At 34.9% G+C, this 13,885-nt stretch overlaps 1 protein-coding gene across 6 annotated transcripts in view; it reads right to left on the bottom strand.

Annotated features, from left to right (window-relative positions):
- Nucleotides 1-13,885, bottom strand: part of LOC150089016 (rab GTPase-binding effector protein 1-like) — a 367,033-nt gene that overhangs the window by 166,229 nt on the left and 186,919 nt on the right. For 5 of the 6 annotated variants that reach the window (XM_090369775.1, XM_090369776.1, XM_090369774.1 and 2 more), the window contains one exon: nt 10,750-10,980. In XM_090369775.1, coding sequence (XP_090225901.1) covers nt 10,750-10,980 — 231 coding nt within the window. The remainder of the gene's footprint in view (nt 1-10,749; nt 10,981-13,885) is intronic. The other variant, XM_090369773.1, reaches the window with a different exon arrangement.

The following is a 13,885-nucleotide window of genomic DNA, read 5'->3' on the forward strand; positions in this document are numbered from 1 at the left end:
GAGAAAACTGGATACCCAAATACAAAAAACAGTTGGTAAACCATAAGATGGAAGCTTATTTAGAAATCCTTTATGCCAAACATGATCAAAAGCCTTTGAAATTTCAAGAGCAACTGCTTGAGTATCACCAAACTTTTCCATTCAATTTTTCCATAGATGGGTAACATGAGCCAGAACATCACCAGTGGATCGACACTAACAAAATTCATACTGGCGATCATTGATCAGATGGAAGGTTTCTAGACAGTTTAAGAAGTAGCAATTCATTGATTTCTCCATTACTTTTGAAAGAGTAGAAATAAGTGCAATGGGGTGATAATTAGATGGGCAGAATTTGTCACCTTTTTAAGGAAATGGCTGGATATGAGCAAATTTCCAAGCAGAAGGGTAACTACCATTGGAATAAGAAAGTGAAAAAAAAAAAAAAAAAAAAAAAATGCACAACAGAAACAAGCTCAGAAGCATAGGATTTGAGAACAAGTGGAGAAAAACCATCAGAACCTGGATCTTTCTTAGCATCAACACTGTTCAAAATCCTTCTGACATCCTTTTGACGGAAGACCACAGGAGGCACTGAATGGAGTACACTGCTAGGAATGATAGTAGGTGGTTTACCAAAATCATCAATACACAAGTGAGAAGAAAAGTAGGATGCTAGCAGGTCACCTTTATCTTTGGCTGAAGAACCATCTGGTTTTGACACAGGTGGGAACAGTGATGAGCAAAAGTTTGGCAAAATACTAGAATGCTCAACTACTATTTGGACAAAATAATTTTGATATCATATACTTGGATTTCAGGCAGGGCCAGCCCGAACAAAAGCGGGGCCCGGTGCAAAGTTGACTTGCGGGGCCATGATACAAATTTCGTACAACAAAATAATTTATTACATTTTGACATTTATTACATTGCACAAATTGGTTTAGTAAGGATTACATGAAAATGATAAATAATTAAATTAATTTTAATAAAATTAACATTTCAATCACAAAAAAACTTTAATAAATCAAATAAGAAAAATAATTGCTTCATATACATATAAAATACAATTTGGTACGCAACTTAATCGAATAAGGTCACAATATGTGATTTTTGTTTCATTTTCTTACATGTTTTATAGCAAATTCGTTGATAATATCATCATAATTTAGTTTTTTGGCTATTTCGGATTCGATAGATAAAATGGCTAAGGAGGTAAATTGTTCTTGACTAATGCTAGATCTCAAGTAATTTTTTATTATTTTCAATCTTGAGAAAGATCTTTCTGCAGATGCGACGGTAATTGGTAAGGTTAATAATTTTCAGAACAGTAACAAAATTTGGATACAATTCAAATAAATTATTTTTCAGTAAATATTGTAATATTTGTAATATTGTGATCCTGGAAGGCAAAACTCGACAACAAATTTTGGTTGGTTGGTTGGTTGATATGTTGTTTAATGGCACAAGGGCTGCTAAGGCCATATTGTGCCTGATTCTACTCGGGAGTGCAATTACCAGTTAAAATCTGTAAAATAATCCCGTCTGCTTTAAGAAATAAAAGAACTCAGCTAGATTTGCATTGTCTCCAATCAGATGGGGTAATGATTTTGTTCTTGCAGATGTGAAAGCGATTTGAAAATTTTGTTTAGATAATTATTATAATGATTGCAATTTATTAGAATATGCCCACCGTAAATGTAGTCTGACAAAATGTACAAATAGGCAGATCTTCCCCCTTGAGTAGATAGATATGGGTTAGATAAGTATGCCCAATACGCGTTCTAGCCAGGATCACCTCCTCTTGCCTATTTGATCGCATGCTTGATGGCCACAATTTAGGTTCCTGTTTAAGTTGAAGCAGTTTATTGCCGCACTGAGCCTGCCAGATTTGCAACCACACGTTTTTTTATGACTGACTTGTAGTCTGTATATGGCACTTGGTAGTTAGGAGATCTTGCAATGATTGGATGTTTAGCGGCTTGAACTGCGTATTCATTTCCTTTGATGCCTACATGACCTGGTATCCAACAGAAACTGACTGATTGGTTTACAGCTTGTAACGCAATAATCTGTGATCTAATTTGCTTCAAGATGGGGTGGATTGGTTTGGATGGATTTTTCAATGATTTTATTGCACTCAGAGAATATCATAATTCACTTCCTGGACAGATCAATCACGTGATCCAGAGCTATTTTAATCGCCCACAGTTCAGCAGAATAGACACTGCATTCCTTTGGAAGGGACACAGAAGCAGAAAAGATAGAAGAAACTGCCGCTGCGCCCACTGTCGTACTTGTTTTCGAGCCATCGGTATATATTTGAAGACACTGAGAATTTTCTGGACAAATTTTTATTTCATTAAATAAATCAATGCAATCAATATCGTCTTGAAAGGTCGCATTTAAGTCTTTGCAACATTTAAGAAGATCGTTTTCAGTCAGTTTTTGAATATTATCCAAATTATATAAAAAAACATATGGTGTCTCATGTTCGTGATAAATTTCGAATCTTTTCTTAAAAGAAATAATCGCACTATTGATTATGACTAGAAAATATTGAATTCTGAAATATTCTTCGCCTGATGAAATAGGCTGATCGGTTCCTTCATAACAAAATTGCTGTTTTTCGTCCGGTTCTTTGATTCTTAAATTCAGATGTCACTTGTAATTCTTCAGCTATTTCCTTTGCAGTTATTAAAGATTTGAATCCCGATTCACGATACTGTTCAAAAAAATTTAAAAGGCCTTTTAAATGTGAATTTGCAGTACCGATATCTATATTTGAATTTTGAAATATCTTGCTCACAATATTTACTTCATTCAGTATGTCATACCAAATTACCAAACTTAATAAAAATTCAAATGAAGTAAGTTTATTTTCGATTGATTGGATTTCGGATTTCATTTTCACGTCACTGGTATGTTCATAAAGGTATTTCAAAGCTAGAGAAAATTGTGGTACTTGGTATCTCACAGATTTCACACTTTTGAGGAGACATTCCCACCTCGTTTCTGACAGTGGTTTTGGAGTAAGATGTTTGACATGCTCTTTTAATATATCCCAGAACTTGCAAAAATATTATATATGCTTTGTAAAGTCCCAAAAATGAATTTGCAAGAGAAGATGATTTTGAAATGTTTCCAAGAACTAAATTCAAATTATGACTTCCACAGGGCATATACTATGCTTTGGAATTCTTTTGCAGGATAAGCGCTTGCACGCCTTTATATAAACCTCTCATATGAGCTCCGTTATCATACCCCTGTCCTCGACAGTTCCCTAAATATTCCTCCTTTTCTAATATGCTTTCAATTTTGGCTGATAACTCTTTTCCTGTCGAGTCTTTTACTGTTTCAAAACAAATAAATCGTTCTTGTATACTCACATCACTTTCAGAGTTATCTACATTAACATATCTTAAAATAACAGATAACTGTTCTTGATGGCTTATGTCTAGAGTGCAATCTAATAAAATTGTGAAATACTTAGCTTTCTTAACTGTATTTATTATTTCCTTTCTAACTTTTTTAGCCAAAGCAGAAATCAGTTCATCTTGTATTCTACGAGATAAATAGGAACGCGATGCTGATTCTATGCACAGATCCAAATGTTGTTTCATGATTGGGTCAAATCTTGCAAGTAATTCTATGAGACCTAAGAAATTACCATTGTGCGGTTTATATAAAGCATCGCTACAGCCCCTGAACGCCAAATTATGCTCTGATAAATATAAAATTGCAGCCACTATTCGTTCACAAACACATTTTAAACGCTGTTTTGTTTTTAATTATTTTTTCGTGTTCTTTGTCAACAGTGTTTCCAAGTTTCAAATTCTTCCCATTTAGATTGACCAAAATAAATACAATGGTCTCGATCACTTTTCAGAACCTTTAGACATATATAATAAAATAAGACAAGAAATTCTTTACTCATTTACTATAGAAATCCAAATTGAGAAAAGGTATCGAAAATTGTGTTTATTTACTATTTTTTGGTCAAACCAGTATTATTAACTTAAAATTTTCTCAGAAGAAAATTTAAGTTGACTTTTTGAATAATTTCGAATTCACTCGATCTCTCGAAGGTAGAAAGCAAAAAAAGGGCCGAGAAAACCTAGTCAGTAGTATATACAGCCTTTAGAGTACGATAACTATGCAAACGCTGGCAACATATAATCGTATGTCTGAGCGACTTGTAAGGAAAGATATTTTAAATATATTTGAAAGAAAATATATTTTTCTGTGTTCTTTGGAGAATTCTTGGCGGGCTTTCAGATAATGTTAATAACATGATTATTGACATTTTATTTCTTATGTATATTAAAAATATGGCCAATTTATGGCAATGTTGCTAGATTTTGAGACAGTATTAAAAGAAAAAAAAAAAAAAAGAAAGAAACCATTTTTATTTTGCAAAATCAGTCAGTGGCGCGGGGCCTTGTGCGCTCGTGCCGTTTGCTCCCCTCTCGGGCCATCTCTGAGTTCAGGAAAGCATTTGATATGGTTGCGCAAGGAAGACTACTGTACAAATTGGACCAGTATGGTATTAATGGCAAGTTGCTACAATGGATAAAAGGGTGATTGAGTTGGAGAAGACAGTGGTAATCTATGAGGTATGGATTCCGTCAATGTTGATCCACTGGTGATATTCTGGTTTATGTCACTCATCTTTGGACAAATTCAATGGAAACATTTGAATGAAGCAGTTGCTCTTGACATTTCAAAGGCTTTTGATCATGTTTGGCATAAAGGTCTTCTGAATAAACTTCCATCTTATGGTTTGCCAACTGTTTTTTGCAATAGGGTATCCAGTTTTCTCTCTGACCGCTCAATGCGGGTGATGGTAGATGACTCTCTGTCTTCTAACTTCTCCACTAATGCTGGTGCTCCCTAAGGTTCAGTTCTTTCTCCTACTCTTTTCCTCTTGTATATTAATGAAATTCTTCCACTGACTGCAAATCCTATCCATAGTTTTGCTGATGATAGCACATTACATTCCACCTTCCAGTTTGAGAAACCTTGCCCTGCACAAACAGCTTCGGTGTCCCCCAAGGTTCAATTCTTTCCCCACCCTTTTCCTCTTGTATATTAATGACCTTCTTCCATTGACTGGAAATCCTATCCATGGTTTTGCCAATAATAGCACATTGCATTCCACTTTCCATTTTGAGAAAATGGAAAGTGGAATGCCCTGCTCAATCAGCTTCAACTTCTCGAAAATCTGCTACCAATTCCTTAAATGTGGATCTTCAGGTAATTCTCCAGTGGGCAAAGACAACTTAGTTGATTTCAATCCTTTTAAAACTCAGTCTTGTCTTATATCTTGCAAAAAGGATTCTTCTGCTCCTATGCTTATCTTTGGTGACACTCCAATTTCTAGCCATAATGATATACCTCTTTTGGGGATTACCCTGACTTCTAATCTCTCCTGGCACAAGCACATTACAAATATTGCTTCTTCTGCATCTAAAAAACTTGGTTTTCTCTTTCGCTCTCTCGGTGTTACTTTTCTTCCAAACAGCTGTTCACTCTGTACAAATCACAAATCTGCCCTACCGTGGAATATTGTTCCCACATCTGGGGTGGTGCCCCCAAAACCTCTCTCAGGCTTCTTGATTCCATTCAGAAGAGGGCAGTTAGGTTAATTAATGATTCATCTCTAAAAGAGTCTCCCCACTCGCTGTCTCATAGACGTACTGTTTCTGCTGCATGCCTCTTCTACAGATATTTCCATGGGTACTGTTCTTCTGAATTGGCTTCTATAATTCCTGCTCTCTCTTACAAAACAGTCTGAACACGTGCAGCCACTAGCCAACATCCATTTACTGTCCAACTTCAAACTCACAGAACCAACTTTTCATCTTCCTCGTTTATTCATTCAACTGCCATTTTCTGGAACAAACTTTCTTCGTACGTATACCCTGAAAATTACAGTCTACAGAAGTTCGAGTCCAATATCAACAAATATCTTCTTTCATCTTCTCAACCTCCTACCCAAGCACGGTACTAAGTACTATAGGTTCTAATACCTCTCGTGTTTGGGATTTACATATAAAAAAAAAAAAAAAAAACGTAAGCCGGGGAGTGGTTGTATTTAGAAATCAGGTTAACATAATTTGTTTTTTGGCCATAGCCTACAAATTTTGCAATCATTTAACTGTTCTAGTTTTAGGGAAATTTCACATTGAATGCTTGTTGCCAATGTACAAAACATTTCCCTTACTACAGTGCACACCACTTATTGTGATCACAGATAATATTATCATTTGTGTAATGTTATTACTTTTATGCATAGAAACACATCACTTATTGTAATCCGTGCTTCATTTATTGTTACTACTTTTTTGCTTTATCACAGTTTGTGCATTTTCAGCGGAAGTGATTATGTTAACATCTCAATTTGTTCCTGAACTCTGATGCATTGTGTGTCCAGCTACTGCTGTTGTGCCGGAATGTTTAAATTGTTTTTATTGTTTTATGGTAGTGACCTCCAGAAATGTGTTTTAGAAAAATATCACATAGGCATTCAAAATTGATTCTAAGAAAAGTAGTGCAATTTCCATAAAAAAAATGACCTTTTAGAAAGGTAAATAGCTTAGTTATATAGAAAAAATTTCAACTTCCAAGGTCCTGGAATGAATTACCAAAAAAAAACAGACTGTGTTATTGGGTTCACATTATATTTTCACGATACCTCCATTTATTCCTACAGGATGCAAAATATGTTTCCACGTATTTTGCATCCTGTTACAGAAATTCGTACTTGCATACAGAAATTCATATTTGCATACGAATTTCTCTAAGTTGAGTATTATGTAAGCCAGAGAGTGGCTGTATTTGTAATGGTCAAATATAATGGTTACAATCTTTGACACATTACTGTACATTATCTTTCTCTGCCATCTCTTAATAAAGATGGTGGTAACCCTAATGAAAATTTTTAAAGGTCATCCACCCGATTTCATTTTAAAATTAACAATATAAAGTACTTTGACTTTGCTGTCTGCATACCTCTTCTATCATTTTTTTTTTTTTCTCATTTCTCAGCTTTATCAGCTAAAGAGTTAACCAATATGCTTTTTCATACTCATCAACAGTTGTAATATTTGAGTTGAACTAAACTTTTCTTTCTTTCTTTCTTTCTTTTTTTTTTTTTTTTTTTTAATTCCATATTGTGTTCATCTTTAAGTCTCTAGCATTAGACAGTGGGTAAAAGAAAAAAACAATTGTTGTTAATGTTAAACAGTCACAAGCTGTCCAAATTCACTTGAACAATTTCTTGGTGGTCCATTAGCTATCACATTCCTTGATGACACTGATGACACTTTCCTTGATGACAGGTTAATTGAATTCCTTCAATTAACCTGTCATCAAGGAAAGTGATAGCTAATGGAGCAATCTTTCTGTTCTTGCATATCATGATCTTTTCAAGTTGATGACTGAAACATTTCAATTTATTCAGAAGTTTTGACCATCGTATCCAGTTTACAGTGACTTACTAATCACAGATGTACAGATTTTCAGAACCAATGTGCAATTTCACATCTGGAAGCTTCCAGAGTCAGAAAAATTTATGATTGCTAATGGAAGTCCAGCCTGTTTGTGTTCATTGCCTGTTTGAACAAACTGGAAAGCTCTTAAGCTTTTAACAGTTGCTGGATAGAGGTTTTTTGGTACATGAATTTATATCATACACACGTGCATATAGTTTATCATGCATTATGTCTATATAAGTGTGTAATCACAGGCAGATTTTATGATATATGGGATTAAAAAACTGGAATAAGTGGGGAGGGGAGAGCCCATCTGCCTGAGATCAGCTAACTACGTCCTCTACTGAAGAAGTGTATAAGAATTCCTCCTGATGCTGAAAGATAAGATAATTTATTTATCTTATCTTTCAGCATCAGGAGGAATATTTATACCTGCCAACTTTTAGAAATCAACAAAATGGAAGCCTTTTTAAAACAAATCCGGCTTGAGCTGGAATGCATCAGAACTACATTCCAGCACTGTATGACAAGTAGCTTAGTTAATTTCACTCCTTCTACAACTTGCATATCATATCATTGTTATCTTCCCTTGAAGTAAAATATGTCTTGCCTATGTTCACTTTTTGTAATAAACAATTTCTAGAATGGTTTTTTAATTTTGAATAACCATAACATTTAGTCTGAGGTCAAACAATTATAATTTCCTCCAAAAAAAACCAGGTTTCTTTATATTATCAAAGAACAGTAGGATGTAGATGAAAATGTCTCCAAGGCTTCTCTCTCTAAACTGATTGGCCTGATTTTGTGTGTGTGTGTGTGTGTGTGTGTGTGTGTGCGTGCGTGCGCGAGCGAGCGAGCGAGCGAGAGAGAGTTAATCGATAATCTACCTCTCACAAACTTACTCTACTCATCATCGCACAGAGGTTAAATTTCTGTTATGTGCTTTTCTATAGAAAATGTTATTCCAACCTGCATTTATAATTCTACCACTTTCTTCTAAACCAGCTTGAACATATGCAGCAACCAGATGTCACCCATTCATAGATGAACTCTGAGCTCAATGAACTATCTTTACTAATGCTTCTTTCATTTGCACTATATTCCCAGTAATAATCATCCATTTCAGATGTATTTCCTAAAAATTAAAAGTTCTAGAAAATTCAAACTAAGTGCCAATAGATTTCATTTACCTTCCTGACTCCTAACCCATCCAGTACTAAAGTAGTTTATTCAATTGCATAAAGCATATAGGTCTGGAAGCCTCATTTTAGGAAGGAAATGGATCTCGTGGAATGGGTGCAAGATCAGTCACAAAGGGTAATATACAAAAGAGTACTCCTCACCAAGAAAGACTTCAGTTCTGCAAATTGCATCACCTGGAAACTAGGCACCTGCAAAGAACCTGACTGAAGTGTTAAGGCTTTAAATGGATAGAGTAAACTATATGCTGATGGTATCCTCTTTCTCTCTTGGACAAGACACATAAGGGGACATAAATTTAAATTGAAAAAGATAGTTTCAGGGTAGACTTAGGCAATTATATGCAAAAATTTGCAACCAGAGAGTAATTGATTGTTGGAACAAACTTCGATCTGTTGTTGTAGAAGGAGTGGGGAAGTTTGGAAGTAGTTTGAATAAATTTATGAAAAGATTAGACAAATTATTCGAAGGGATAGAGAGTGTCAGATGCCAGTTTGTGGGTTTTTTTTTTTTTTTTTTTTTTTAACTGATGCTGTATAAGCTTGCATCATTTTCCAATAATTAATACTAACACTAAAAATACTACAGGCTGAAACAACCATCCATGTTTGGGATAGCTAAAAACACAAAGTGATTTTTTTTTTTATATACATTATCAAAAAAACATTAAAAAAATAAATAAATAATTAAATACAGCAGATTCCCTAATTATCCAGAGTGGCAGGGAAATAAATTTTACTGGATACTCCATAAAATGAAAGAATTCATAAATGTGACAAAGATGTAACTGAGTTAAATACATATCTTTTGAAGAAGGAAAACAATGAAGTTTTATTTTTTCCTTTGGTTTGCCGTGCTGTGAATGGTACTACATAAACTTCAAAATATCAAGTAAGCAATAGCAGCATCTTATTGTTTTATGTAGTCAGTCAAGCAGAGCCTCATTAGTATATTTCTCATGTTTACTGATGAGATGAAGTTTTCATTCAACAGACAGAACAACTCTTTTCTATTTTAACATAATGGATGCACATAGATGCAAGTTAAAAAAAAACAAAAACAAAAAAACACCTTTGAGAAGAATATTATAATTAATCACAAAATAGTAAAAGTGAAGGTTTACTGAAATATTTCCAAAGTGAGCTAGTAGCAGGCAGAAAGCAAGGGATCATTGAGGTTTCTGAGAAATTCAAAGGGTTTTGTCTAGAGTAACGTTATGAAATCTTGCTATTCAACTTAGACTATTAGGCCTTTGCAAGCCACAGAGACCTAGTTAATATGAAATGCAGTTCATTTGCCCCGATTATAATCAAGAATCTATCTTACCGAAAAAAATCAAAATCAATTTTTTTGATATCACATTGAACCTATTTATTTGTTTGTTTAAAAATAAATACATGATTCAACAGGATATATAGAAAAAAAAAAAAGAAAAAACAATTTACATGCTTGTTGGATGCTAATTAGATGCATGCAATTTGCACACCAAAGCTTTACTTAATAGATATTCTTAACAACTTAATCTAATCTATATTAATTGCAAGACCAGTCATGACACTCGAACTTCTTGCAAAATGTCTCCCTTAATTAGTAATAGCGTAGCATATAAAAAAATTCATTGGTACTTACAAAATAGGGTGAATGTTAATATTAAGCTTGCTAAAATATGCGTGCATATGATTTTTGTATATATGCATACACGGGTTGGCAATTATGTTCAGATGAAATCTGTGATCTGCAAAACCATAATTTCTGGTTCAGCCCATCTTAATTATTAAGGAATATACATACACTACTTCTGCACATTATAAAAGTTAAAATACATGAAAATAAATCTCAGCTAGAACTAACAAAGTCATTTCCAGCATTTACTTAAACTTACTAAACAGTGTTTAAAATGAGCACTAACTTTAATGTTTTTAACTTTTGGGTTATACTTTGGCAAAAGATTTATAGAATTCTGGAACATAAATAGTGACAGAAACAAATAAAAAAATTATTAGAATACCACTGCAATCCCTGTGGGTGTAATTTCAGCACACAAAAAAATCTTCAGCCTTCATAAAGTACTCACCTTCTTCTGATTTATCTACATGGGCTAACCTCCTTTCTTGTTCTAATTTTTCTGCATCCCTGCGCTGTATTTCAGCAATCTGCCGTTGTTGTTCTGCTGTCAAAACACTTTGCATTCGCCTCATATCCATAAATTGGAGTCGCTGCGCTTCTAGGAACTGATCATTAGCCATCTGCCAAGTTCGTTTTAATGAAGCATGTTCTCGTTTCTCTTTCTCTAAAAGTAGGCATACTAAAATGCACAAAATTATATTTGGAAAAATATAAAAATTTTAAATAATAATATTGAATTAAGTTCATTTATTTTCTTATACAATTTTAAATTTCTTAACTGAGTTATAGCAGTAGTAGTAATGGCAAATGATGCAAGAAAGTAAGTTTATATAGCATCAGCCAAAAAAAAAAAAAAACAGAAAATCTACACAGTTCACGCATCCATACTCTCCAAGAATTTGTCTAGTTCTTCCTTGAATTTATTCAACCCATCCATTTCCACAACAACAACAACAAAAAGAAGCCTGTTCCAACAGTCAAAAACCCACTGTCTGAAGGCAAACTTCCCCACATTTTTCCTGCAACCATCTTCCTTAACTTAATTTATGCCCCCTCATGTGTGTAGTCTGAGCAAGTAGAAGATTGCCATTAACATTCAGCTTACTCAATCCATTCAAGGCTTTAAACACCTCAATCAGATCTCCCCAAAGGTGCCCAAGTCTCAAGATGCTGCAATTTGCAGAACTGAAGCCTTTCTAGGTAAGAGCACCTTTTTGTTCCCTTCACCTATCTGGTTGCCCTTCTCTGCACCGTTCCAACAGATTTATATCCTTCCTAAAGCGATGCCTACAGTACTCAAGGTGTGGAATAACCATGGCCTTATACAAAGAGATAATCACTGCTTTATTTATCCCTGCTAATAAAGTTTCTGTATATCAGAACCCCTGTGAGCTGTCCTGGAAATGTATCTGCACTGCTCAGAGAATTTCACATCTGACTGCACAATCCCCCCCCCCCCGAGATATTTTTCATTTTCTGCTACCCTAAGTGTAGTATCACAGTTGATAAGTTACCCTAGGGTTACTGTTACCCATATGCAGTACCTTGCATTTGTCATTGTTAAACTTCAACTGCCCTCAGCCCACTGATCCAATTTTCCTAGATCTTGTTGCAGTAGCTGACCTTAATGATTGTCATTTACCACCCTGCCAACCATTGTAACATCTGCAAACTCAGACATTAAGCCTGATATACCTTGATCAATATCATTAATAAATATTGAAAACAACAATGAACCCTGGGGAACTCCACTAATAACATTAGTTCATGAAATGCAGTGCCCATTGATAACTGCCCTCTGTCATCTTCCACTTAACCATCCAATTTATCCATAGCAGTAACTTGCATTTAATGTCACATTGCTCCAATTTAAACAGCAGTCTTTTATGTGCACCAGTATCAAAAGTCTTTCTGAAATCCAAGTATATGATGTCAAAATTATTTTTTTGCATCCAGTTCCTTGGTCACTGCTTCATAGTAACCAATCAGATTGGTTAGACAAGTCTGTCCCTTAAAAATCCATGCTCTGATTGCAGTATAATTGCATGCCTGTTAAGATGGTCCTGCATTAACCAGTCTTTAATCTTTAACCAGTCATTCCATTATTTTACCTGGAACAGATGTTAAGCTAACAGGTCTATAATTACTCACTTCGCCTTTTCATCCCCCTTGATGACTTGGGGATACATTTGCACATCTCTAGTACATAGGGACCTCCATCCCCAAGTGTCTTCTTTATGTTCATTTCCAACAATTTTCCCTCCACTTTCCTTTCAGTATTCACAAAGTCATTTAGCTCCTTGTTAGAGTTTGATAAAGTTCTGGCATTCACTTCCCTAAAGAATTCCTCATGTGTGAATGTAGATACAAAATACCTATTCAATTTGTTTGCAACCTGAAGAGGGTCATCATCAGTCAATCCATAGTCATCAAGTGGCTCAATATGATTCAATCTTGTCCTTCTACTGTTAATATAAGCATAGACGTCTGCTGTTTTTCTTTCCATTCTTTGCCAGAGACTTCTCATAATCTGCCTTAGCTTGCCTAACCTCCTTTGTGACTTTATTACACATTAATTTATATCTACCATAGGCTTCTGTACCACCTGATAATTTATATGCATCCCATGCACTTTTCTTCTCTGCTATGTGTCTCGCTAGTTTATCTGACATCCGTTTAGGTCTAAGCCCTGAACAGCATTTCTCTGTTTGTATGAAAAGCATAACAGCATCTTTGATTACTTCCCATTTAGAATTTGCTGTTGGTACCATCATGAGTTGGTCCAACTGTCTGAGACCACTGTAGCCACCCTTATGAAAGTAACAGCCTTTTCCTCTACCATTGACAGTAGTTATGTCTTTAATTAAAATCCACATTAGTATGCTGTGATCACTGTGACCCAGTGGGTCTTTTACCTGCAGATTACCTTATGAAAGTAACAGCTTTCAAGTAACTTTTAAAGTAACAAGACATAACAGCTAGTTATGTCTTTAATTAAAATCCACATTAGTATGCTGTGATCACTGTGACCCAGTGGGTCTTTTACCTGCAGATTCTTAATGCATGAAGAATCACTGCTGATGCTGATAACCAGATCAAGAGTATTACTTCCTCTTGTTGCCTCTCTAACATGCTGGTGCAGAAAACAGTCATCCAATAAATCCAGAAAATTCTTTCCTCTGTGTGAGTGACCAACCCACAAATTCCATGGAACCTTCTGGAAAGTTAAAATCCTCCATTATGATAAATTCTGATTTGCTGGCCCACTCTATTTCTCTGTATAGCTGTTTGGTATACTTATTAGAATATTACACTTATAACACACTCCTACTCTGAATTGTGTTTTCCCAGTGCTAATATCAACACCAAACTGACTCAAGGTTGCACTCATCACCCAATGTCATCTGGATGCACTACCTTATATGCTTCTTAACTAAGAGCATAATCTCTCCACCTCTCCTATCTGTCCTTCCTGTATACATTGTACTCCCCACATTCAAATTCAGCATCATTTACATCTGAGTGAACTGAGAAAATAAACAACGTGTTTCAATTAAAAGACACTCTGTTCATCTTGCTTATTT

Source organism: Mastigoproctus giganteus, chromosome 3 (assembly GCF_048544385.1).
Source record: "Mastigoproctus giganteus isolate SK-2022 chromosome 3, ASM4854438v1, whole genome shotgun sequence".
Lineage (NCBI taxonomy): Eukaryota > Metazoa > Arthropoda > Arachnida > Uropygi > Thelyphonidae > Mastigoproctus > Mastigoproctus giganteus.